The sequence below is a fragment of the Melanotaenia boesemani genome, chromosome 14 (genome assembly GCF_017639745.1).
Source record: "Melanotaenia boesemani isolate fMelBoe1 chromosome 14, fMelBoe1.pri, whole genome shotgun sequence".
In the NCBI taxonomy this organism is placed as follows: domain Eukaryota; kingdom Metazoa; phylum Chordata; class Actinopteri; order Atheriniformes; family Melanotaeniidae; genus Melanotaenia; species Melanotaenia boesemani.
This window is the reverse complement of record NC_055695.1, coordinates 4,977,740-5,002,532: the sequence shown is the minus strand read 5'-3', so window position 1 is coordinate 5,002,532 and position 24,793 is coordinate 4,977,740. Positions and strand designations below refer to the sequence as shown.

The 24,793-nt window shown below is 38.6% G+C and overlaps 1 protein-coding gene across 2 annotated transcripts in view; it reads left to right on the top strand.

Annotated features, from left to right (window-relative positions):
• gmds (GDP-mannose 4,6-dehydratase) overlaps window positions 1-24,793 on the top strand; it is a 202,021-nt gene that overhangs the window by 152,372 nt on the left and 24,856 nt on the right. For both annotated transcript variants that reach the window (XM_042006915.1, XM_042006914.1), the window contains 2 exons: window positions 1,268-1,386; window positions 1,787-1,883. In XM_042006915.1, coding sequence (XP_041862849.1) covers window positions 1,268-1,386; window positions 1,787-1,883 — 216 coding nt within the window. The remainder of the gene's footprint in view (window positions 1-1,267; window positions 1,387-1,786; window positions 1,884-24,793) is intronic.

Here is a 24,793-nt window from a genome sequence, read left to right as displayed (position 1 = left end):
CTGCACATTTGGTTTCTGTACAAGAGGAGTCGGGAAAAATACCAACTATCTTGACTAAATGCTTTGATGTTCACACAAATTTCTGGAAGTTCCTGCCACATTGGATCATATATGTAGGTATACACATATACATGTACACATACATATACCCCTACGATGTGCCTACACAGGGTAGATGCTCTGTAAGATTTAAATGCCTGGCCAGGAAACTGCCTGAAACTGATAAAAACAGAAGAACATACATGTTGTAACACCAGTCTTTTAATAATACTTACATTAAACTGTCATTGTAATATGGTCACTGGCTGAAATACACCACATAGCAAGAATTACCTGGTAGCTAATTTTGGTTTCACATGTAAATGCCAACCATTGTACAAAGAGTGGCATGTGAAATGGTGCACAGTCCCAGAAGCACAATTCAAACAGCTACACAATTTTAAACGCCGGCCAAATGGAAAAGCAACAGAACAACAAATACTTTCACCTTTCTGTGCAAACTGTGCAACCTACCTTTTAGAGGGTTCAGGTCTACACCAAGACAACCATCTCCATTTTTACAGATTCAGCTTATTTACTGTACATTGATTCAGTTTAAACACAGTTTTATGACACCTGACATGTCTAATTTATAAGTAAAGCATGACTTTTAGTCTGTTCCTGTCTCCCTTTTTTATTTAACACAGTACAGACATGAGTGTCTTTTTGTCTGTCTCTGTGTCCCTTGTGAGTTTCCTTTAATCATGTTGGATGTGCCAGAGGTCAGTAGCTCTGTTCTGTTGGCTTCACTTCACCATAAATATTATGGAACCACGCACAGACAACTTGGCTGTTTGACTTACAGCTTGATGCATTAGGAGCTCTGAACTATTAGCTTTCACTGTGGTGTAGAGAGTAAAAGCAACGCTGCATGCATTGTGTTATAACAAGGTTCAGGAAGTTGGAAGGTGATGTATTTCTGTACGTTTCTGTCTTGTAGCATTGATATGTGACTAAATGCATGTGCATTTATGGCCACGTGTGCATTTTTGGTGTGTGCCAGCAGCGCAGTGGGCCTGTGGGAGTGCTCTGTCCTCCTTTCCCACAGTATGTGTCCCATGAGCCCCTGTGGTGACGTCAGGACAGAGGTACGAGCGAATGCCCTGCTCAGAGGTCGCAGGTTCACTTCCTGTCTGTCAGAACAGAGTTGGGCACAGTCCAGATTAGAGCGCTGAACTGTCTTTATGATCTCTCGGTGGTTTAACCTCTCTGTCTCCGTCTCTTTCAGGCTATGTGGCTGATGCTGCAACAGGAGGAGCCAGAGGATTTAGTCATAGCTACAGGGGAGGTGCACAGTGTGAGGGAGTTTGTGGAGAAAGCCTTCAAACATGTTGGAAAGACCATAGTGTGAGTGTACACACACACAAACACATACACATAGTCACTTTTGTTTAGATTGTCAAAAATGACTACTTTGCAGCAGAGGCATAAGAATCTGGAAAAAGTGACATCCCCTACCATCAGTGCCTCAAATTTGAAAATGAAAGACACCACCCGTGTTTCACCTCTCATTCACCACCCTCTTGTGTCCCGAAAAACTCTGACAGGTGATGAAGACGTGTTTGACTGTTCCCAATGCCTGTTGTGTTGGTTTCAGCAAAAAAAAAAAAAAAAAAAAGACAGGTGACATATTTTGTCTGAAGGAAACCTTAAGGAAACAAACTACCCAAAAGATAATCAGAGAGGCTGAACATTCAAGCAGGTGTGGGAAAAACCTGGCTCCTGATAAGATTTGTCTTTTCCGCAGGTGGGAGGGAAAGGATGAAAAGGAGATTGGTCGTTGCCAGGAGACCGGGGTGGTGCATGTGAGGGTGGACCCGAAATTCTTCCGTCCTACTGAAGTGGTGAGTCAGCTTCTCCCCATGTTTGTGTTTATGTACATCGGTGCTTGGCAGTTTATGACCCTTTAGAATTTTCTACAGCGATTCATAAGTGATACTTTGTTCACATTGAAAACTAAAAATAAGCATTTCTGGTAACCATTCATCTGTCCCACACATTATATTGGAATTTTAGCCCTTTCCTTTAAAACGGGCCTAAACCCATTTTTGGGAAGTCATGAAGCAACACTTTTTCTCTCCCAAACCATCATGCTACCACCACCATGCTTCAGAATGCTAGAGTGATGACTTTTCATGTCAATTTATGGGTAATAAATCTTGCCTCCTCCCACTCTGCACTCTTCCTTCAATTATCTGGGCTCTTAAGCCTCATTGCCACCAAGGGGTCTGACTCAGGACGCAGTGGTTTGGTGAATGATGTGATATTCTGATGTCTTAGTGGCGAAACACCCTTCTTAAATTATAACAACAAAGAACACTACTCAGAAACAAAGGATGAGAATGGCAGATATCCATCAGCCTGTCTTCTTTCTACTAAAGAACTCCATGAAATATATTTAGAGATGGAGCTGTGCCTTTTTTTTATTTTTTTATTGCCGAGTTGACAGTTCTTTCAAAGTATCAACTACGGTGGCCAACGGGTGCAAACGCGCTGCAAATACAGAAAAGCGCTACATAAACAAAAAAAACTGCAAGAGGAAAAGTGCATTGAGTTTCTAGGGCCCACGGTGCATTTTCACCCGAGAGACAGACAACTGTGAGAAGAACAGAACTGGTGGGAAGTTTGAGCAGAGCACAGGGAGAGATTGCAGCATGTTTGCACCTGTCGGCCACCGTAATCAACTTGATTGTAGTGTGTCAAGCTCCACCCTTTAGAGTCAAATCACTGGAACTGGGACCCCACCAGAAGGGTTCCAAAAATGTAGGACAGGTGGGATTGGATTGGACTCCTAGTTTTTTCTTGTGAAAATGCAAAAAAATTTATGTACTGGCCCATCCCAAACAGAGATTTAGTCTCTAGCTGCAGTTTTCAATCAGAGTAACAGCATCTTTCTTTGTGTGATGATGCACAGTTGTGTAGGTGTTTGGGAATTTTATTATTGTCTTGACTCAGGCCCATAATGGATGCTTCTACTTTTGATGTGATAAATGCATCAAAGGCTGCTGCAACGTGTCAGTTATTTATTGACAAATTACAGGACCACAATGCTTTAGTCACAAAAGAACTAACAGGTCCCAAACTTTTTTTATTTAAAGAGTTTTTCTTTTTATTTTATCTTAGTTCTTGCTTGTCACAGTATATGAGGCAGATATGTGGACCATGTTAAGAAATTACAGTTAATGTCTTCTATTGAGGTCTAAACTAAATGTAGTTCATGCATCTCTATTTAATTCATAAACACTGTGCATATTTCCTGTTGTACTATATACTTGACCTTAGCCTGAATGTTAATGTTTTCCCTACGTGTATCTGATTGCCGGTCATTGTGTCTGGGACCATACACTTATCAGGCATTACGGGTGCAGTTGACAGCCTCAGGCTACTTATTGTGTGCTTTTAAACTGCTGGAAACAAGCCAGCTCACCTATTTAAGAGTAAAGTAGGCTGTATCCTGTCAGTATGTGTGGAATGAGTGCACATATTCATCAAGTGGCCTTAGGAATATTTCTTTAATAGTAGAGGTGTTGGATCTCACTCGGCTTATAAGGCAACTCTGTTAAAGAAAAAGTTACTTAAACTGCAAAGGAAAAAGAGAGCTGCATTTTGTACATGAGCAAGTTTGCCTTTATCTTTCATTAGGGATGAAGTGTCTGACATTTTGGGAGGTCTTCATCACTGTGGCTCCAGGGTGTTGCAGCTACTCCCTATGGATGGTATAGGGTTACCCCAGGGTGTTGTGGCTGAGATTAGCCATCAAACTCTTGGTTAAAAGCCAGGAGCACCGCTCTCATGAGGTTCGGCCTGGTGAGATTAGGGTTGAGATCCAGTTGAGTGACGGCAGAGGATTACTAAAGAGGCCCTGCTGACTGACTGCTGTGGGTATGGCAGTGCTGGTTACACACCTGGGCCTGTATTCTTTGTACATGTCAGTTCATTCATTCAAGGTCTTAACCCTGAATCCGCACTGAAAACTATTCCAGAGAGTGATCAAGTCAGCCAACACTGACCTGTCAGCCAAGAAACAATTAGATGTTGTATTTTGATATGTCAGCATACGGGCGGTGTCGTCTGTAGAGTGGATGCCCTGTTTGTCTTGACACCTGATGAGTATGGTACACAATATATGAAAAATTCAGACTTCTTAATGCTGCTTGTTCACAGAGTTTTTGGTGAGTAAGAAGAAATATCCACTCAGACTTCATCAACCAGTGAAATCTGTTCAGTTGACCTTTGAAAAAAGCAGGTTTTACATGAGAAACATGAAATCTAATGCTATGTAATCTGTTACAAGCAGCCCTGTAAAGGACATAATGTGCTATTTTCTTTTCATCAGTAAGCTTTATGATACTGTATGGGATTGCATCATTTGCTTTTTTTCCTTTCCATTCCCCTTGTTGTCAAGCACTACAAAAATTCTTACATTTGAATTTTATCTAAGTTATATTTTAAGAGTTGCAACACTACCATTTCATACATCATTGCTAAGTAGCAGAGGTATGAATGAATGAATGAAATGAATGAATGAATGAATGAATGAAAAATATTTTATTAATCCCAAAGGGAAATTCAATATTGTAGTAGTAGTAATTTTTTTTTTTTTTTTTTTTTTTTTTTTTTTAAACAATCACATTAATTAATTAAGGGCTTTGTTCTTCAGCCTGATAGCTGCTGGAAGGAAGGATCTTCTGTATCTCTCTGTCTTGCATCGGACTTGAACAAGCCTCCCACTGAACACACTCTGTTGTTTCGTCACGGCGTTGTGTAGAGGGTGTGAAGGATCTTCCATTATCTTCGTCAGCTTGTACAGAATTCTTTTTTTGATGATCAACTCCAGCGGCTCCAGAGTTACTCCAAGCACAGAACCGGCTTTCTTGATCAGTTTGTTAATTCTTTTCAAGTCTCTGGTTCTGATGCCGCTGCCCCAGCAGATTGCTGCAAAGCTGATTGCACTTTCAACAACAGACCTGTAGAACATTTGCAACATTTTGGTGCAGACGTTAAAAGATCTCAGCTTCCTTAAGAAGTAGAGTCTGCTCTGACCTTTCTTGTAAATGTACTCAGTGTTGCTTTTCCACTCAAGTCTGTTGTCCAGCTGAACTCCAAGGTACTTGTATTCCTCCACCACCTCCACCTCCTCTCCCATGATGGAAACACTTCTATGTGTGTTCTTGTTCCTCCTGAAGTCAACAATCATCTCCTTTGTTTTCTTGGTATTCAAGATGAGATGATTGTCACCCCACCATTTCACAAACTGACCGACCAGTTCTCTGTACTCTGCTTCTTGTCCATCACTGATACACCCAACAACTGCTGAGTCATCAGAGTATTTCTGCAGATGACAGAACTCAGAGTTGTACTGGAAGTCTGAGGTGTACAGCGTGAATAGAAATGGTGAAAGTACAGTCCCTTGTGGTGTTCCAGTGCAGCTGACCACCATCTCAGACACACAACCTTTCAGTCTCACAAACTGTGGTCTGTTTGTGAGGTAGTCGTAAATCCAGGTGGTTGTGGAGGGATCCACCTGGTAGTTGCATGTATGCATTTTTTAATAAGTTACGAGTTTATGAAAGGCTGCAGCTTTCACTGTATGGTCACCATGCAAGATTCTTTGCCTAACACTAACAGACTGAAAATAACACATTTAATAAAATAACAACCTTTTTTATTACTGAAGATTTTAAGCCTAAGTTAACATTGTCTTTGAAAACCATTTTAAAATGCCCCATTTTTCAGTGAAAGAAGTTGAATAAGCAGCTGTTTGTGTCTCCTGAGTAGCTCAGAGTGTAAAGCTTGCAGGGATAAAGGGAGGACGGTTCGGTTACAGCGAGTAATTTCTCTGCTCTTTCTCATTGTCTCTTTATTTCTGTGGGCTTAAAGAAACTGAAGAGTGTTTAACCTTTGACCCCTTCAGACAGGAAGCGAGTGACACAGGGGCTCATTGCTCAGCACTGTGGCTCACCTCAAGTGGAAATACCTGTCATCAAGTGTGTGTTGTGTGTCAGAATACAGCTGACTCTAACTAATTGTGTCATGTTTGCTGTTTAGATTTAAGAAAAATTGGGATTTTTGTCATCTGTGTGCATAAATGTCTGTGTGTCGTCTTACCTCAGGCTGTGTGTTAATTTGTGTGTAATTCATCATTATCCCTGTCAGTGTTTGTGTCTGACAGGAGCTTCAGTCCCTGCGGACACGAGCAAGCAGCCAACAAGGGGTTAGATATACAGGTGTTCCTCACGTGTGCAGAGTGTCTTGCTGTGAATTTGTGCACTTGTCTCTCTCTATTTATCAGGGGTACAACACCCCAGCGCTGCAGGGGTGACAGCAGGTTGGCTGCTATCATGGAAGTAGTTACACAAAGTAATGCACATTAGCTAGAATTAAAAGAAATAAAGGTACCTGCATTTTCCACTGATTACTGCATGTGAAAGCGAAAGACGAACGATGTAAGCTGTCAGGCTTGTTTTGAATTTTCAAACTGCTCCAACTGTCATGGCTTTGGAGAGCTTTCAGTCACACATGACAGTCTGTGGGTTTCTGCCAGCACTGAGGTTTGGCTCAGGTGAGCAGCCTCCACCTGAGCCATACACAGCTGTGACTCTTGTGTATTTTGCTCTAATGGTTATGATTAGTTTTGGTTGCAGAGTGATAGCCAGAGTAATTGCATGGTTTCATCTCTCTGAGTTTTAATTCTTATTTTTAGACCTTGTGAAAATATTTTCCAGGCTTACAATGATCACTGTCAATGTGTGAAATCCGCTTTGCATAGTCAACATGAATCGGGAAGAAAGCCAAAACTGAAAGGTCACATAGGAGCACTGGTAGAGGAAAGTAAATCAAGATTTAATGAATGAATTACGTGTTGCTTATAGATGTCTAAGTCCATATGGCTATACCTGCAAATGAAACATTTAAAGCTGTATTTTTGTCACAGGATGTCAAATGCAGAACATGCCTGGCATGTAAGTGACGTTAAAAACGGACGTCACCCAGGAAAATATTTTAAGACTGTGCTGGTGTCATTTCAAATACAAACTATGAAAGTCCCAAAACGTTTTTTTACAGCTGCAGATCTGATGGGGTGGATATTTAAAAAAAAACAAAAAACAAAAGTATCATCAACACAGAGGCTTTTGCTTTAATTGTAGTGTGTTCAACTGTTAGGAAATTAAAATGAAAAAAATAAGAAAAATTAAGGAAAATGTAGTCAGATAGGGCTCATCCCTGGGTCATTTCTATGACAGTGTCCAAACCATTCCCTCCTGCTTCTGATTTTGTGCATATTAAAGAAGCACTACTGAACTTTTGTCAGATTTTCTCAGTAAGTCACCCCAAACGTCCGTTCTATGTTGACTTTTACACTTATATCTTGTTCTGACACTTCCTCTCTTTATATTCCTTGTTTCCTTCAATAATTTCCTCTTGCATTTCTTTGAATCAGCTATGATGCACGTTCAAAAACATGCCAGTATGTTGATATCCTGTTGCTAATGTGTGACGCTGTGCTGTAAAGCAAAACTCAGTCCTAAAGTTAACTAACATCACAAAAGTAAAAGCTGTGAAGTTTGGTATCTGTATGGGCAACAGTGGCTCCAGGGATGTCCGTGTGCATCAAAATGAGTCAGAATCACTATTTTTAAGGTCAGAAAGGTACACAATGCTGGAGCTGGAGCCTATCCCAGCACATAGCAGATGAGAGGCAGGATACACCCTGGACAGGTCACCACTCACTACTTTAACAGTGGTATAAATTATTTTGGCAGTGGTTTTAAATAATGCAGACATGATATTGTGTCTAAAGGCCATTGTTGAGTCTTTACTGTAGAACTCTAACATTCAGTGTTACTCCTTTATAAATAATTTCTTCTTTTTTTTAACAGAATTTTTTTAAACCATGGCTCTGAATCTATTGTTGTGTTTCATATTCTGGGTTGAATTAAATCCAGATTAGTTAATAACATGCCTCCTAAGAGTGATAATAGATATGTTAATTTATTGTTTTTTCTTTTGTTTTGTTTTGTTTTATTAATGCTGTATTTTACTTTTACTTTTATTTATCCGAGTTTCCAGTTTGTGTCATTTGGTTTTGGAAGCTTTGATTGTTGTTGTATTTTTTGGACCATACAAACCATGTTTGTCTGTGCCCAAAAGCTGTGTATATCTTGGAGTTGTGTGCCTGTGTGCGTGTTGATGCTTGTGCATGTCTGTGCTAAAGCATCTTAGCCATCATACTTCCAAGTTCATGTGTCGCTGGAGGGCAGAAACTGCTGTGGGTTGAGTGACAGCGCTGTGGTTTCTGTCCAACCTCTGATGCAGAGGAGGCGGAGGGCTGCAGATAAATGGGAAGCTGTCTGTCTTTGTGTCTCTCCATCTTGTCAGTGTGTGCACAACTTTTCCACTGTAATTTTCTCAGCACACTCTCTGGCATTTAAGAAGAATTGGGTTTGAAAAACGTGATTATAGGAAAAAGTTATAGGCTATAAGTTGAAACCACTTGAAGAGATCTGCATCTTTAGGTTGCTTCAGAGATGATCTGTATGCTGTTAAGTATTGGGTTTGACTGGGCTGCTCAGGGACAGTTGGAGACTTAACCGTAAATCTCTCAGTTGGGTTTTCTAGCCAAAATATTGCTCAATATTCATACTGCACCAGAGAAATTTCCTGATGGCATCAGGCTTTTGCCTGTGCTGCCCAGTGAGATCAACTTTGGTCTTATCTGATCATATAATATTTCACTCTGTCCTCTTAAGTCAAATGAAGTTTGGCACATTTTTTTTCTTAGAATGGCTTCAGTCAAACTTTTTTTTTTTCTTTTTTTATTAGTTTTTTTATCACTGAAAGATTGGAAGTGATAAAAACATCTCAATCTCTGTCAATTCACAGTCTCTGCAGAAGACTTCTCAAGTCTAAATGTCTATTGGGTTCTTCTCACATCTTAAACCAAAGCTCTTTGCTTGTTTTCTCCGGAAAAAGTTCTTCTGAAGATTTTGTACTTGAATATTTAGACCCATTTCCTGCTGTTATTTCTTGTCTGAATTGTGAAAAATTTCACTTTTCTTAATTATTTACACAATAATTTTTTTATAATTTGAAAAGCAATGCTGTGGCATATGTTTACTTTGCAACTTTGGGCTAAAAGCTGATAAAGAGATTAATATTTATATATATATATATATATATATATATATGCACATCTCAATTTAAATCAATTATTAAACATTGAACAGCTGAGTTTCTTATAATCTGTGAGATCTAGAAGTCCTCTTGGTGTATTGACAGATTGGAGTGATTTCCATCTCAGCCTCCTTGCCAGCAGCACCTGTGCTTCTGTCACATTCATTCATTTGTTTGTTTTATAACAGAATTTTAATGTTTTGCATTTTATCAGATCAAATTAAAGGTTAATAAAGATGAGCTCATGTCATAAGCACTCAAGGCACAAAACGACATTCAAGCAGTCCAAAGAAAGATGATTTAAATGTTTAGTATGTGGAGAAAAACAACAAATCAAAACATGACATTTAATAAGTGTGTCATTCTGGTTTATTAAAATTCAGTTATTGTTTTTTGCTAGTCAGTTCAGGCTCTTTGTATGAAACAAAGTCATTGCATGATCACGCTGACAAATCGCCAGTTCTTAGTGGCAAGAGTGGGAGGTTATTTATCTCTGTGCTGTGTCTTGATTGACAGGGAGGAATCATCATTCGAGGTTCCCATGTATCAAAAGTTTTAGGCTTTGTTGGTCACGTACTAGCATTCCCTGCCGGTCAATCATATGCTGTCAACACATGAGCAATCATCCTTTTGTTTTAAACGTACAAGTTTATTCTTGTACAAACACAAATGAGTGTGAAAAGCAGGAGCACCGCATACCACTGATGCTGCACGGGCTTGTGTGACAGGGGAGTTTGTGCTGCATGAATATAAGCAGATACACTTAAATACACAGTTTGCTACTGCATGATTATCTGTTTGTTCATGCAAAGAAAGACAACACTGATCAAATAAGTCCTGCTCTTATCTTTGCTCAGTTCGTCCATCATCCTGCTGCAGCTGCAGATTAGATTCTAGCTGCGTAGCAGTGCGGATGTTCATTGTTTATTTTTCTTTGTGAGAAAGCACAACATTGCTTTGTAATGTAACGATAAAACTTTGCTCCTGTTTTCTGGTAAATTTCATATATTTAAGTCAGCCAAATGCAAAGCAGAAGGGCTCTGCTGCTAATGTAACGCGTGGAAAAATGTATGGGATTTTAACAGAGCAGTTGCTCTGCCTGTTTTGTGTCTTTTTTTCTATCCAGAATGCAGGTAAGAATCAAAAGCTCCCACATCAAACCCTAAAAATAGCTCCGTTGACGCACCACACCTCTGCATCTGTCAACCGCCTGTCCATGAGTGCATGTGTGAAACTTTAAATTCTACACTTCCTTCTTACCCCAGATGGTTGTCATTCCAACAATGAGACGAGCATAACGAATTCACCAGAACCGTTCCCGGCTGCATATTCTCATACGTCATCAGTCATGTCGTCACTTGATGAGAAGCTCAGACAAAGGTTCCACTGATCCACAGGAATGAAGACACTGAGTGTTGTGGTTACCTTTTATGACAGTTGGCAAGGGAGTTTACCCACCTGTTGAGGTAATCAGGGAGACAAAGACATACCTGACTGATCTACTTACTAAATTATGTTTGGCATTGTCAAGCTTAGCTGAGCTTAAAAGACAATTCTGCTCTTGTATACTCTGACACAGTTAGATATCAGCATTGATCTTGAATGCATTCCTCATAGCTTTGAGATTAAATGTTGTGACCTGCCCTTATAACTTTGGTTGAAGATCTCAGAAGTCTCTTTTTATTGGTTGTACAGATGTGGCAGATTTAATTTTATTTAATTTTTTATTTATTTTGTTTTTATTTTTTATTTTTTTTATATTGACAGCTGTTGAAATCAAGTTAATGCCTAGCAGTAGGCAACTGGAGAGCCTCATCTAATCATGGTTGCCTCAAGCCACATTGCAATCAGGCTTACCTCAGAAATAAAAGTATATTTATTTTAACAAAATGGTTCATTGAAAATAAGATAAAGTAACAGTCAAAACTTTTTCTGTTGCAAATAAAGAATTTGCTTGCTCTTGCTCACATACTGGACTCATGCAGGGGATTTGAGCTGACTGAAGTATGCCTGACTCTGTGATGCTGTGGAGTGTGTGAGAAAACTTTCTAGAAATTCAGCCTCTGCTAACTTTCTCTGTAGACGATCATCATATGTGTGAGTTTAGCTGACACAGACATCTGTAAGTAACTTAAATGATGACTCAGGTGGTTGACTTGGGCATTCGTCAGATGATGCTGTGGTTAAAAAATAAGGGTATTTTTACATGAAAGCGACATTCTGGAAATATTTTATTGTGAGTTGACACATAGTGCTAGTGAGCCGCTTTTCTGACACTTTTACCCATCTAATAAGAAACAAAAAATATGTGGATGAGTGCGGCTTTATTAGGAATTCAGTTAGTATTAGTATAGTATGCAGAAGGTGTATGTAAAAATATGCAGAAGTATGGAAATTCTGTGTAGTTGAGCATTTTATTTGTTCCAACTGACTTGTTTAAGTCAGATTTTGGTTATACTAACATGAGAATGATTTTTTCTTTTTTTTCTGCTGTTATGTGAACAGGCACACTTAAAAACATTCTCCTTGTTTTAGGGCCTATATGCAGGCAGAATTGTCAAAACTCAGTTGTTTAGCTGGATACAGTCTGCATTTTATGGCAGAACAATTCAGTATCATCATACATGGAGAATATTAAAAAAAGCTAGAGTATCATTCTAGAATATCAACAAAAACACATCTAATTATAAAACAAGCAAAAAGAACTTCATTGTTTTTACCACTAGTGTCTTTTAACATTTCTCCCCTAACTCCTCCTCTTATACACAAAATTTGCAGCCAGACCTCATTCATATCAACATAACTTTAATTTGATCTTCTAGTGAAGGTCTTGATGATCCCACTGATTTAAAACGTGTCAAATAGAACTGTGGGAAAATGTGTTTGAAATGACAAAAATGCTTAAAAGTCTCCCGCTGATGATACGGCACAGCCAGACGTGGAGGTTTTTATAAGTCACCCAGTGTAAGCATCATATAGTTTCAGTGAAGGGTTGGAACAACAGGCAGAGACATAATATATGTGTATGAGATACTGTCATACAGAGTGGAAAAATTTTTTGTTTTTTTACTTCAAGGCTGCTTACAATGAAATCTAAGAAGGAAAATCAGGGTTCAAGAGTTCAGAGCTTGATGATATATTCAGCGAGGTCATTGTTTTGAGTGCTCTTACATATAATCTATATATACTGTAAATATTGTAGCTTGGTTTATGAGTTATTTTGTTTTGGATGCGACAAAATGAGGCCAGCTATGTGCATGACACGTACTTACCAGTTGCCAGAGATGATAAACACCCCGGGTAATATGGCAGCATTTTTTACTACTGAAAATGGCCACACTCGAAAGTAAAATAAATGTCTAAATGGGGGATATTTTTCCAATACAGTTTCCTTAGAGTAATTTTCATCATTGCTTTCATTTGTGAAAGAAAAAGATGGCAGGAATTGTAGGGTTAATAAAGTTGGGTTGGAGTGTGTTGTAGACACTACTCCAGCCTGTGACAAGCGCCCCATATGAAACATACCAACCTCTGGGATCGCTGTGGTAACTTTGGTAGCAGTAGACACAGGGCACTGGGCGCTTAGGCTTCGGTTAAGAAGCAGAGCTGGTTTTGGGTTTCATTTTACTCCATGCAGGCGGTCCAGACCTCATAAATCTGCTCCCAGGGTCCTTGTAGTGCTGTCTCCAGCACACAGAAGGAGGATTGCAGTTTTTTGATGTGAAGAGAATGATACAAGCTGCTTGGAGCTGCTGTCAAATGTTGCAGACATTTTTTTAAGAAAAAAACACCCCATTTCCTTACCAGTAAGTGCTTCTACTGTCTGATATTACACACACACAATAGCATTAGTGTAAGAACCTATTCACAGATGCAGGAAGGGATGGTAAGATTGCAGAAACCACTGTCAGAGCCCACTATGGAGGACAGCCTTCATTGTAACAATGAGAAAAACAGGTATGGCTTCACATACATGTGTGCTGCTAACATAATAGCTCCTGGCAGGCGGTAATTTATGCACTGTCACTGTGCCCCAGAGAGGATTTTAACAGTTGATCTGCTTTTTGCCTAATATTTGCTACTTAACGAAGCCTGAAATATGGTGGCCTTTTCAGTTTCCCAGTTTTAGGTTAGAATTCTCTTTTATTATACAGTTAAAAGGTTACTAAAAGTAAAAAAAAAAATGCTATTGAAACCATCAGCTGTTTCATATTCTGCAGTTTTGTGGGTTTAGGTCCATTCTTCTGTTTGCTATTCCTGTTTTATTAGGATTTTAAATCACTAGATTATTTGTAAAAGACAGCATTATTGATGAATACTCTGCAACGAAAAACTATCAAAGTAGATTACTTGGATTTCAAGATAAATAACCCCAGATTTGACTACTTTATTATTACATAAAGCACAATTCTTTTTACAGAATAAACTATACTCATCAGCCAGCTTTGTTTTTGCAGAAACCTCAGCTCTACTGAGGGCCTAGCCCTGACCATGCTTCCTGTTGTCCATTAGGTCTGCCAGCTGTAAATGATCTGTGTTGGTGGAAGTAGATGCAGGAGTTTGGTTTTAGCATCATTTTAAAGTGTTGAAGTAGTTACAATTCAGAGCTTGTTTTACACAACAACCAACAAGGCCAAATAGAATCCCATTACAAGAATTAGGAACATAGTTTCACAACACAATGTAAAAATCATTTCAATGGTCTCTGTTGAATAGTAAAATTTCTTAACTTTGAGTAACAAAGTGTTTAAATGCCCCTTTCTCTTTCAAAATTGGAATAAGTGTACATAAAACAATCACAATGAATTCAAGTCCAATTTAACCCAATACTGTCTGACAGCTTTTTACTTTTCTCTTTGCAGACAAAAATCTGGTTTTGGTCAGGCATCAAAAATACATTTTTGGGTTTAGTTATTAAAAAAAAAAGTCAGGAACGGTTAGGGATATGAAACATATGGCTGGGTTTAAGCCACTTTGTGTCGCTGGGAAATGGCACACCCAAGCCTGCTCAGCTCACGCTGCCTCAGCAAGGAGCCCCCCACAAACATCCAGGGAAGGTGGGAGTAGAGCTGCTGCTGCTCTGCATTGAAAGGAGTCAGTGATGGTTCAGGCATCTGCCTGTGGTGTCCCCTGTTTATCTCCCTTCTGTCCCTGAAACACTTTTGAGTTCCCCTGGAGGAGCTGGAGAGGGTCGCTGGGGTAAGGGATTTATAGGTTACCCTCCTGCCTCCTGGATGGATGGATGGATGGATGATTACTGGATTTAAATACTGGTCTACAGACATACATAGACTCAAGGATTGTTCCGGACTGTACTACTTTCTTTGTTATATCTATAAACATCTCTTTATATATATCTGTTATAGCTGTTTTCTAAATAGGAGTAAAGTTTCAACTCTATACATACATATATATATATATATATATATATACATATATATATATATATATATATATATATATATATATATATATGCTCCTGCTTTAATGTCTCCTAATAGAATTTTGTTCTTTTAGTTTTCTTTTTCTTTTACATGATGTGAAAATGTAATAATTTATATATAAATTATTAATATACACATTCTGTATATATTAATATACAGAGTGTCACAGTCTATTTTCTTCAAAGAAAAGTGTGTCATTTAAATGTCTGATTGAGCTGAGTTGAATAATGTAAATTGCATCATCTCTAAGCCAGCCTGAGAGTAGCAACCCTTATAGGTACTAAACATTTTATTGTGAAAACTTATATTTATTTTAAGATGCAGAAGCCTTTTATAAAGTTAATATGTTTACAGTTGTTTTCACTTTGCAGTAATCAGTCTGATGTTTGGAATGAGATTTGTTTCACGTTTACTTTGCTCGTTCTGCTGCATGCACCTCTTCTTATTCACTACACCTTTAAATAAGCTGCTGAATGAGGCAATAGGCATCCCCCTCTACAGCTCTACACTATTATAATGATTAGAACAGAAGTTTTCCTTTTAAGGGATTTTTTTCACTTTCTTACGAAGCTGTCAAAAAATCCATCAGTCAGAGTCAGTGACCTGCCAAGAGTTTGACCCGCTAAATACGTTTAACTGGACTCGTAGATCTAATTTCACTTGAGGCTGTGTGATGAGGCATTCACCTTCATTTGTCAGTTATCATTCAGTTAAATATGGTTTTGGACAATCTGGCCCTGTCTAGTCGGCAGGGATCCGGAGGAATGAGCAGCTATTATTATCCTGCTTTACGTCTCTGGCAGTGCGGTGGTGTCAGTCAGAGGCCAGCGGTGGAAGCCAGGGGGGCCAGTTAGGACTGCTGGCTCTCCGAGGTGCTTCATCTCAGGACTGAGGCAGCAAGACCTCTAACTGAACCGCAGCCATTTGGATGGAGAAGTGCTGAGGCAGCGAGCTCGGGCCATTTCACTGGGTGGAGTTCCTATACTGTACTACAGGTCTAAAAACAAGAGGCGGTGGCTGTCGGCTGGGAGCCAGATTAAAACTTTATGATCAAGTAGACCTCGTCCCTGTGCTCAGATTCACACATCATTGTCAATTATTCTGTTTCACTCCACACTTGTTTCTCAGTGGTGGTAGTTAATACCAGCATCTGTGATCAATTTGTTTGATTTATGTAGCAGAAATTAGTCTGTTTTAAAAGAAGCATATGTCTGTGTTTCACCCTGTCATATTGGGTGTTAACAAAAAGACAGAGTTCAAGGATTCCTTGGATTCTTCTTAGTAGAAACCAGTGATAAGGGGAAATGCAAGGTAAGGGAGGCCTTAGTGTTCTGACAGCAGTTTGGCTCTTTGATGGATGGAAGTGAATGTTTGAACACCAGACAGACATAAAGAAGCAAATGGCTTTTGTGAGCAGCGTGATTTATCTATTGAACAAACTTTATCGAGCTCTGCCGCCTGAATTTATGACACATGAAACCGGCTATCATTGCTGAATTTGAATGTTTGGCCGAGGCTTACAGTACTCTTATATGAAGGAAGTGTGAAATGTTAGCATTATTTTAAAAGGTTTCCGTAAACTGAGGGTGGGAAGATCGGGTTGTTCTTTTTCCAAGATGGTTTGTAGTAAAGCCATTTGCTGCCTGGAAAGATCTCTGACAGCCCAGGTCTCTGTTGGTGTGGATGGAAAATGATAGAAAATAAAAAAAAATTGTAGCTGCTTCATTTTTTTACCCTTCCCTGAATGTTGTCAGTGACCAGCTTTTGCATATTTAGATTGATTAATCTACTCTCAGAAACCTTTTTAAAAATGGCCCAACTGCTTTTTTGAATTCCTGAAACGGAGAAGCCCGGTCCAGTGGTGTGTTTACAGTTGAAAACGTCGAAATACAAAATCTGAAAACCGCATCTGGAAAAAACCTGTTTTACTATAGCTCTTTTTGTTTTGATATTATTGTATGCTCTAGAGTTTTTGATCATATTTGAGTAAAATGTCTGTCTGGATCTCTTATGATTGTCAAGTTTAGTCAAAATATGAACATGTGTAACTTACTCCTATTTATCTACTATTTGACACAACTGTTGTGTATAACTAGTCCATGATCAGATTTAATGCAGCTGTAGTTTTGTACAGTATTAAAACAAAAATATTGAACAGCATCCGTCAAATTTGTTCATTAAGTAAAAATAGACTTTTCTTCTATACATAAACAAACCCTATTAACTATTGACAGCTACTGATAAATTGATTATTTTAAATGCAGTAATATTATTGTGAAACTTTCAGTCACTACTGACTAATATGTTTTCATTTTTCCAGCTTTGGGGCGGTTTATAAATATCTGACATCTTCAATTTAAATGAATATTGTGACTTATGTGTCAGAAGTAATATTTAAATTTTATCTGTGATAAAAAATTGGCTCTGTCTACTCCAAATACCTTTGAGTGTCTGAGGAAAAAAAGCAAGAAATGTCATTCTTTAAGCATCAAATGCATCATTTTCTTTCAGGAGCTGCAGTATAACATCGATTGTGGTTTAATATTATCCCACAACTGTGGTAAACAGTGATTATGATATTGAAAATATGGACATAGGCTATACATGTATGTGTCCAGTGTATTTTGTTGTACAACGATTCTTCCACAAGAATGTATAAGTATTATTGCTGAACAAGAATACAGCAGAAATCTGAGTGTTGTATTTTCCTGAAAAATATCCATCAATTAACAAGTTAAAATCACTGCAGAAAATCTTTTTTGACATGTAATATGTTAGTAAGATCAGTAGATGTGTGTCTCTGGCTGTGTTGGGCTTGTCCAGGTCATACCCCGCCTCTCACACTACAGCACATGGGCCAGGCTCTGCCCCCATGATGATGAACAGATCTACTGTTGGCCTGTATGTTCGTCATTGATGCGCTCATATTTACATATGCCTCCTTATCTGATGATAACCAGTCAGGTCGAACTTTCCTGTCTGATTCTTTGCCCCAGCTTCATGAAGTCATCCAGTCGTTCCCTTTTCTGCTCATTTCCATTCAGCAGCTCTTTCTTGACAGAGATGGAAACCTATGACACTGTTTATTGTTCATAAACAGACTAATACTGGTGTGTAAAATGTAGTTAAAAGACTCACATCTACCGAGCCTAGCTTATGTCTATCCATCTATGTAAACATGCAGAGATTTTATTGGAGTGTGTGTTTCAATGATCATCTGTCAGCTTTATACATTAAGCTCTTGCTCCATGTACTTATGTACTTCAGGAATGGCAACACGATCAAAAGCAGATTTCTGTCAGCGAAAATGCGCTCGTGCTCATTTCACCACCACATTCAAGTTAAGTTTAGCTGCGGTTCTCTGTAGTATATGGTTCTTATTGAGTGACTTGTCTGACTTTTGTTATGACTGTCCACATATATGATAGAGTTCTTTTATGTTGCTTTGCATTTAACTGTTTCCTTTTAATGACGTTGCCATGTTTTTTAGTCTGAACACACAGAGGCCTCATTGTTTTATTTAGCGAGTATTTGATTTTTCTTAATAGCACCATTAGCTTTATTTTCTTTACCTTAAAGTTACAAGAGCACAGAGAAATTTTCACCAGAGATTTTGTTTGTGTTTCTTAACTTAGTTACTTTTGGCCTTTATGATTACATAACTCTTCTTCTGCAGCCAGGATCAGAGTCATTCTCTGGTGTTCATGTCCACCCAAGTTGTGGAAAAGTTCAGTCCATCAGTCAACCAACATTTTGTCTTTTCCACTGCAGGAGTTTCATGACATGTTTCAGAACAACAGCCACCTAGGTTGTATTTTGTTTATGTTGTTGTTTGTTTGCTTTGAGACAGAAGCTCAGATTTACAGCAGTTTAATCCACGTTCTGGGTACCTTTGGGTTGTTAAAATATCCTTATTATTCATCAAATATTGATATCATTAACCAAGGAAAACAGAAAAATTTGAAATGAAAGCCCTGCACTTTTAATGCCTTTTCATCTTTATATCAGGTCACACCATTGTCTCTCCTTTGCCATATCATTAGCCTCATAGCATAATTGCCCAAGTCATATTTTGTCTAAATTGTGATATCTGTTCAACTATACTCTCCTAATATTGCTGATAGATTGTGCATCATTGCCTAAAACCTTAAAATATGACATAGGCAATTATGCTGTGAGGAAAAGATATTATTAAATATCTAGGACCAGATTTATTAGTCTTGGCGAGATCAACAAATCATAAACATTGATCTACAAACACCAGCGCAATCAGCTTCGCTTTTAATACAGACCACAGCAGCTACATTCACAAAAAACAAGCGTGGTGAAAATAGGAACATAATTTACTAACAATGCAGCTGCAGCTTGTTTCTCATTCCTACAAAATAGGCCATATAAGCATAAAGTTTATTACCTGTTAAAAAGAAATATTTATGGAGGGCTCAGAGATACCACCAGGATCAGGATCACTCACACGCTGGAATATGTTTTGCCACACAGGTAAAAATAGGAATAATGACATTCCAGTTGCAGTAATCATAATACTTCCACTAAAACTAAGACCAACAGTGTAAAATTGGTTAAGCTGTTAAAGTATTTGTTAAGTTGGCTTTTCAGGTTCGTTGGAGTTGGAGATTATGATTGTCTTTATATTTGTTCAGTTATTTAGAAAAACCATAACTTGCCAATAAATTAACTTCTCATAATGACTTTTTCTAGCTTTTGAAATATTTGGCAGCAAATATGCCAGAATCAACAGTGAATTTTGTAGCAAAAAATTTTGTAAATCAGTTTGCATAAATCATTTAATTATTCTTCTTCCTCCCTTCTCCTTTTGTTTGTTTTGTTTATTTTTTATTTTTTTTGACAGTAATGTTTTAACACCAAAACAAGAATTCATGACATTTGCAAACTGGCCCTAAGACTGTGAGTGCCACAAGATATCTGCATTAGTTTATTAGAAAACTCACCTCTCAACCTCAGAAGACCACCAGTGTCCTGGCTTTTCCACCTGACCACAAACAAAAACCACTCCAAGGTCTCACATTGATTTTCTGAGAAATTCAAGATAATTCAGGTTACAAGTTAAATTTCTGCAGTGAAAAAAAGACCAAATATACACATTTTTTTTCTTTGAAACCATAGTTTTTGAAATAACTTCTTCTGCTTTTCAGCATTATTGCATGGTTGGTTTTTCCCTGCAGGAGGTCATTTCTGGCTCTGTGATACCTCCCAGTAACCAGATCCTCTGCTGCACTAAAACACAGACTTTAACTGGAAGAGTAACAGAGACACACCAACATAATGACACAAAGAGGCCAGCAGAGCTTTAAACATGTTTTTAACCATGTCCACTTCTTTGTTTGAGTGGTCCCTGAGATCAGAGACCTGTCTATCAAGGGGACACTAAAATGGGTGTGTGGGCAAGGAAAAAGGGGGGAAGAGTGTGTGGGAGAGGAGATGGAGGGTTTCCGATGGACACCACTTCCTTGCCACGCGTGAACTAATGTGAATTTAGGTGACAGAGCCTGTAACCCCTGAGAAAGAATCCTTAAGGGGAAAAAGGGACGGAGAGAGCTGAAAAATGGGATTGACCCCTAACCCTCGGAGTCTGTAATGTGATCCTGGTATCTCTATTGTGGAGGCGGGATGGGGAGGAGGTCACCAGGGGAAAGGGAAGGTAGCAGCCATGCCATACTGCTGATTAGAACTTCCTGTGGTCAGCCGCAGAGCTAAAGCATGAAAACACAACAAAAGTTGTTACACACACATACAGCTACTCTGTAGAGAACTTTAGACAATGTTTTAGACCAGCAGTCAATATCACCTCATATCTTAAACTTTGAAGGACTGGACTGTAAAAGCTATCCCCTGTTCCAGTTGCCAATATTGTGTAATCTAATGAATTTGCAAATATTTTCGAAAAAAACATCCCATTTGATATAAAAAAATAAACTAAAACTTTGAGTAAAAATTCAAGACTCTAAATCTTCAGAATTGTGAATTAATCAGATTTTTTCTTTAAAATGGGAATTAAAGGTATTCAGCACATTACATGATTGTAAAATGGAAATCAAACAAACAAAAACAATAAAATAATTGTCTTGGTTCATCCTCAGACATAAAACATATGTAAGCATATTAGTCCAACTGAAGTACTAAATAAAATTTCCGAGCTGGATTAAAACACCCAGATAACAGAGAGATCTGACCAACAGAAGCAGCAGCTGCTAACATTAGAGAATAACCACAAGAGGTGGCTTTTATCTCATTTGTTAAAAGACAAAAAGATCACAGCATGAGTTGTACAGAGCTGTAAAACTGCCTAATTTACTCAGTTACTTGGCAGTTGTTTTGATCAATGAGGTAATTGGTCAACTGGGGGGTAGAAATGGATATGCTTCTGTTTAAAATTTATTTCCTCGCCTCTTTGTAAACTGGGACAAGAAGAGGAGTCTAGCACTTTAAAAACAACACTGTCGACCAAAGTGCTGTGCACAGTAAAGGTAAAAGACAGCAATCGTTATATATTTCCTGCTTGACTATATGCAGTCAATTTTGTAGTTAGACTTTATATTTAGCCAGTTTAGTCAAAGTAAGTGGCTTTAGTGCTTTACTTTTTCATTATTTTTTTTTTTTTTACAAGTTTTCACACATCCAAGTATAAAAACATACATCTGCTCAAAATTTCTCTCAAATGCATTCATTCACACACACAACATGCATGCACCCACCCCATCACCACAACCACCCGCATCACCCATCCTTATTTGACTCTTACCTCCAGCTTCTGCCTCTTTAACTGTGTATTAATAAGGAAATTAACATCTGGCTTGATGTTGTATTGGGACCTATCAATTTTGCTTCCAGCTAGATATGAACTTTTAAGCATTAATGATAGTACATGACATTATTTATACAGTAATTGATCTCCACAGGAATTCAGCTCACCTAGCTCATGACAAATGTCACCATTTATTCTTCTTACACTAATCAAATCTGCAAATATCCTGATTTAATCAATGTGGAAAATAACATGGAAACTGTTCTGACATTGTTCTTAAAGGCATTTCCTGTTGAAAGGCTTCAGATGCATTGTCCTTCCCTAATGAGTTTATTTTTTTTAGCTCAGCCTTTATTGATTTAGCCCAATAAGATTTCAAGAATATGAAAATGAGGGGGGCTTATCTACAGAGAACATTCGCTCTGAAATGGAGCCAAGCGTCACTGATATCAGAGGTTAAAAGCATGCAAAATAGTTGGGATTTGCTACGTCAGCACTAACGTATGGGATTTGAATAGTGTCAGGGGAGTAGGGAATGAATTATTCTTTTTAAAGCATCTCTATTATCTTTCTGTCTTCCCCAACTCTGCAAAAGAAAACTGAATCCTCCTGAAATCTGACAATGATGCTGGAGAGATTTTACCTGCTCGTGTTGCAATTTAACCTGCAGTGAAAAATGCCTTAAAATCAACAAATCCAAGTATCTCTTCGTTAGATCCTTTAAACTAGCTTGAACAAAATATGCTGTTCCTGTTAAATTCTGGGCAAAATGTTAAATAAATTCTTAAAAGACAGCAGCTCAGCAGCTTGTGTCTACTTTTACATGAAGGTGTCTGGTTTCCTGCATGATAATATCTGCTGCTTTTTCCCTCTTTTAGTAGGAAACAACTCAATCAACTTTTACTAGTCTGAGTGGAGTGGTTGGGCTCTCAGGGGCAGAAACTTGACTCTGTAGTGATTTATTGTTTAATTGAGCTGACTCGTTAAAGTTGGCTGTAATTGAGGCTATAAAAAACCTGGCCGTCAGCCAAACTCTGTGTTGTGTAATGCCACAGGTTCAGCATGCAACTGACATACCTGAGGATATTAGACTTCTCGAAACAAAGCTACATGTGTCGTCGCTTCGCTTTTTGTCTGTTTGACTGGGACAGAGAAAGGGGGAGAGCTGGGTTTTCATCTGAGCACTTTCTGTAGAAATTTGAGTTCTGCTTGTACTAGAAAAGAAAGCGAGATTGTGGATTCTGTGTGTGTGTGAGAGAGTGTGTGTGTCTGGCAGTTTGGTATTTCCTGAAGGAGTTTCCTCCTACCGTCAGAGCGGAACCACCCTGGGCCCCTCAGCAGTCCAACCCAAAGACTGACCCGGTACTGCTCCCAGAGAGAAATACAGATTCATGCTGCAGTGTGGAGCCACTTTGGATATGAAGGTGTACAAATATAAAGACACATTGATAAAGCTGGTGGCAGACGGAGAAGAAGGTTGTTGTTGAGGCCGGAAAGCTTGGTCTGTCCAAGCCAAGGCAACGTCTGTCAATGTCTTGCTTAAGTTGCTTGCAGCACTTATTCTGAGTGTTTCACTTTCTGTCGCCCATATTTGCATACTGTGCTATTATTTGTACTATGATGTATTTGGCTTGATGGATATCCTCAGCACCTTACAGTAATTTGTTGACTGCGGTCTGCCTGAGAGATAGCGAAGCACAGAGGATCCGGGGCTGGGATTCCTGTGCTATCAGCAGGCCATGCTTGGGCCTGACGAGAGAAACCTGCCAGATGAGGAGGAAAGACAGACAGTGCAGAGAGAGAGAAAAGGGAATGGTTGACAGGGTAAGGGAGAGAAAGATGAGTTATGTCAGCTTGTGTCTTTGCCCCCTCGTCCCAGCTGGACTTGATTACCCAGAGTTCTCTACTGAGTCGCTTCATGGCTGCTGGACTGTAAGATACACAGGGGAAAAGAGGAGGATCTGGGCAATTGTTCAGACCACAATGCCCCTGGATGAACTTAGACCTGTGGTCCTGCTCTTTACTTTTCTTTCTTTTTTAAGAATTAGTTTAAATATTATGCCTTAAGCATTGAACTGTTATAAAGCATTTATAATGCAATTTCCATCAAAGTTCTGTACAACACAACAAAACACAAAAACATAAAACCTTAACAAACAGTTCAATAAGATCATTTAAAACAAGATAGAACAAGTTAAAATATCATAAAACTAAGCAACACCACTCATTCTGTATGCAGTAGTAAACAGGTGGGTATTAAGCTTTGTTTTGATCAATTTGCAGACTCTGCACACTGTTTTGCTAACACATAAGGACACTTAAATAGCCTAATCCCAGTGTTACAAAAGCATGGATTAAAATCATGGCATGCTTTAATGATGAGACAGGTCAAGTAAAATAGTAATTGAAATGACTGTTGCTGGTCCAGTGATGATCACTTCTGTTGTAGTTGAGTTAAAAAGGAGGAAAACCGCTGAAAAACAGCTGTCCATAGCAATGACACAGGCCCCAAATTTTACGTGTTCACCAGTGGTCAATTGCAGGTATGGCTGCAGATCATCTGCATAAAAATGAAAATTTATTTCAAACTAACTCAAAATTTGTCATAGTGGAGGATAACAGTGAACCCAAAACAGAACCTTGTGGAGCTCCATGTTTCACAGCACAGGGCTCAGAGAGGGCGTTATTCAACAAAACACAAGAAGATGTCTTTTTGACAAGTACCTAGCACTGATACTGGAGCTTTTTTCCATTACCTTCAGTAGTATGGGACAGCTCAGTTTTTCAGGGGGTTTTCTTTGCAGGAAGCACCATTTAACTAACACTCATATGTTTTTAATAGCTGAACTGATAACTGCAATGTTTTGTTTTTGTTAGTCATATTTGCTTCTTACATCTGTAGTGTCACTATGACAGGAACATATTCTCCCTGTTCTGAGTCATACCTTACTGCTCAAAAGCTATTCAAGTACTGCACAGCTGTACAGTTACAAAAAAACTGGCAGTTACAGAAACAGTACTCAATGGTGGTTTCTGCATCCCCATCAGGCTAGTGCGGCTTTCTGTTACTCCCTCCCTTTCTCCCTCAATGTAAGCTGTATTAGAAACACATAACCAGAGGCAGCTTTTGTTTGTTTTTTTTTCTTTTTGTTTCTTTGTTTTTTTCTCATGAAGAAGAAGAACTGTCCCCTCATGAGCCATTATTCTTAATATACAGTGGGAGAATTTATGCTGACAGCTGAATCGTGTAAATCCAACTGAATCAAAAGAGTTAATTGTATTTGGCTTAAATCCTTTTTGAGATGGGATATTGTTTGTCACCATTTCGTGCATACAGTATAGCCTGTAATAT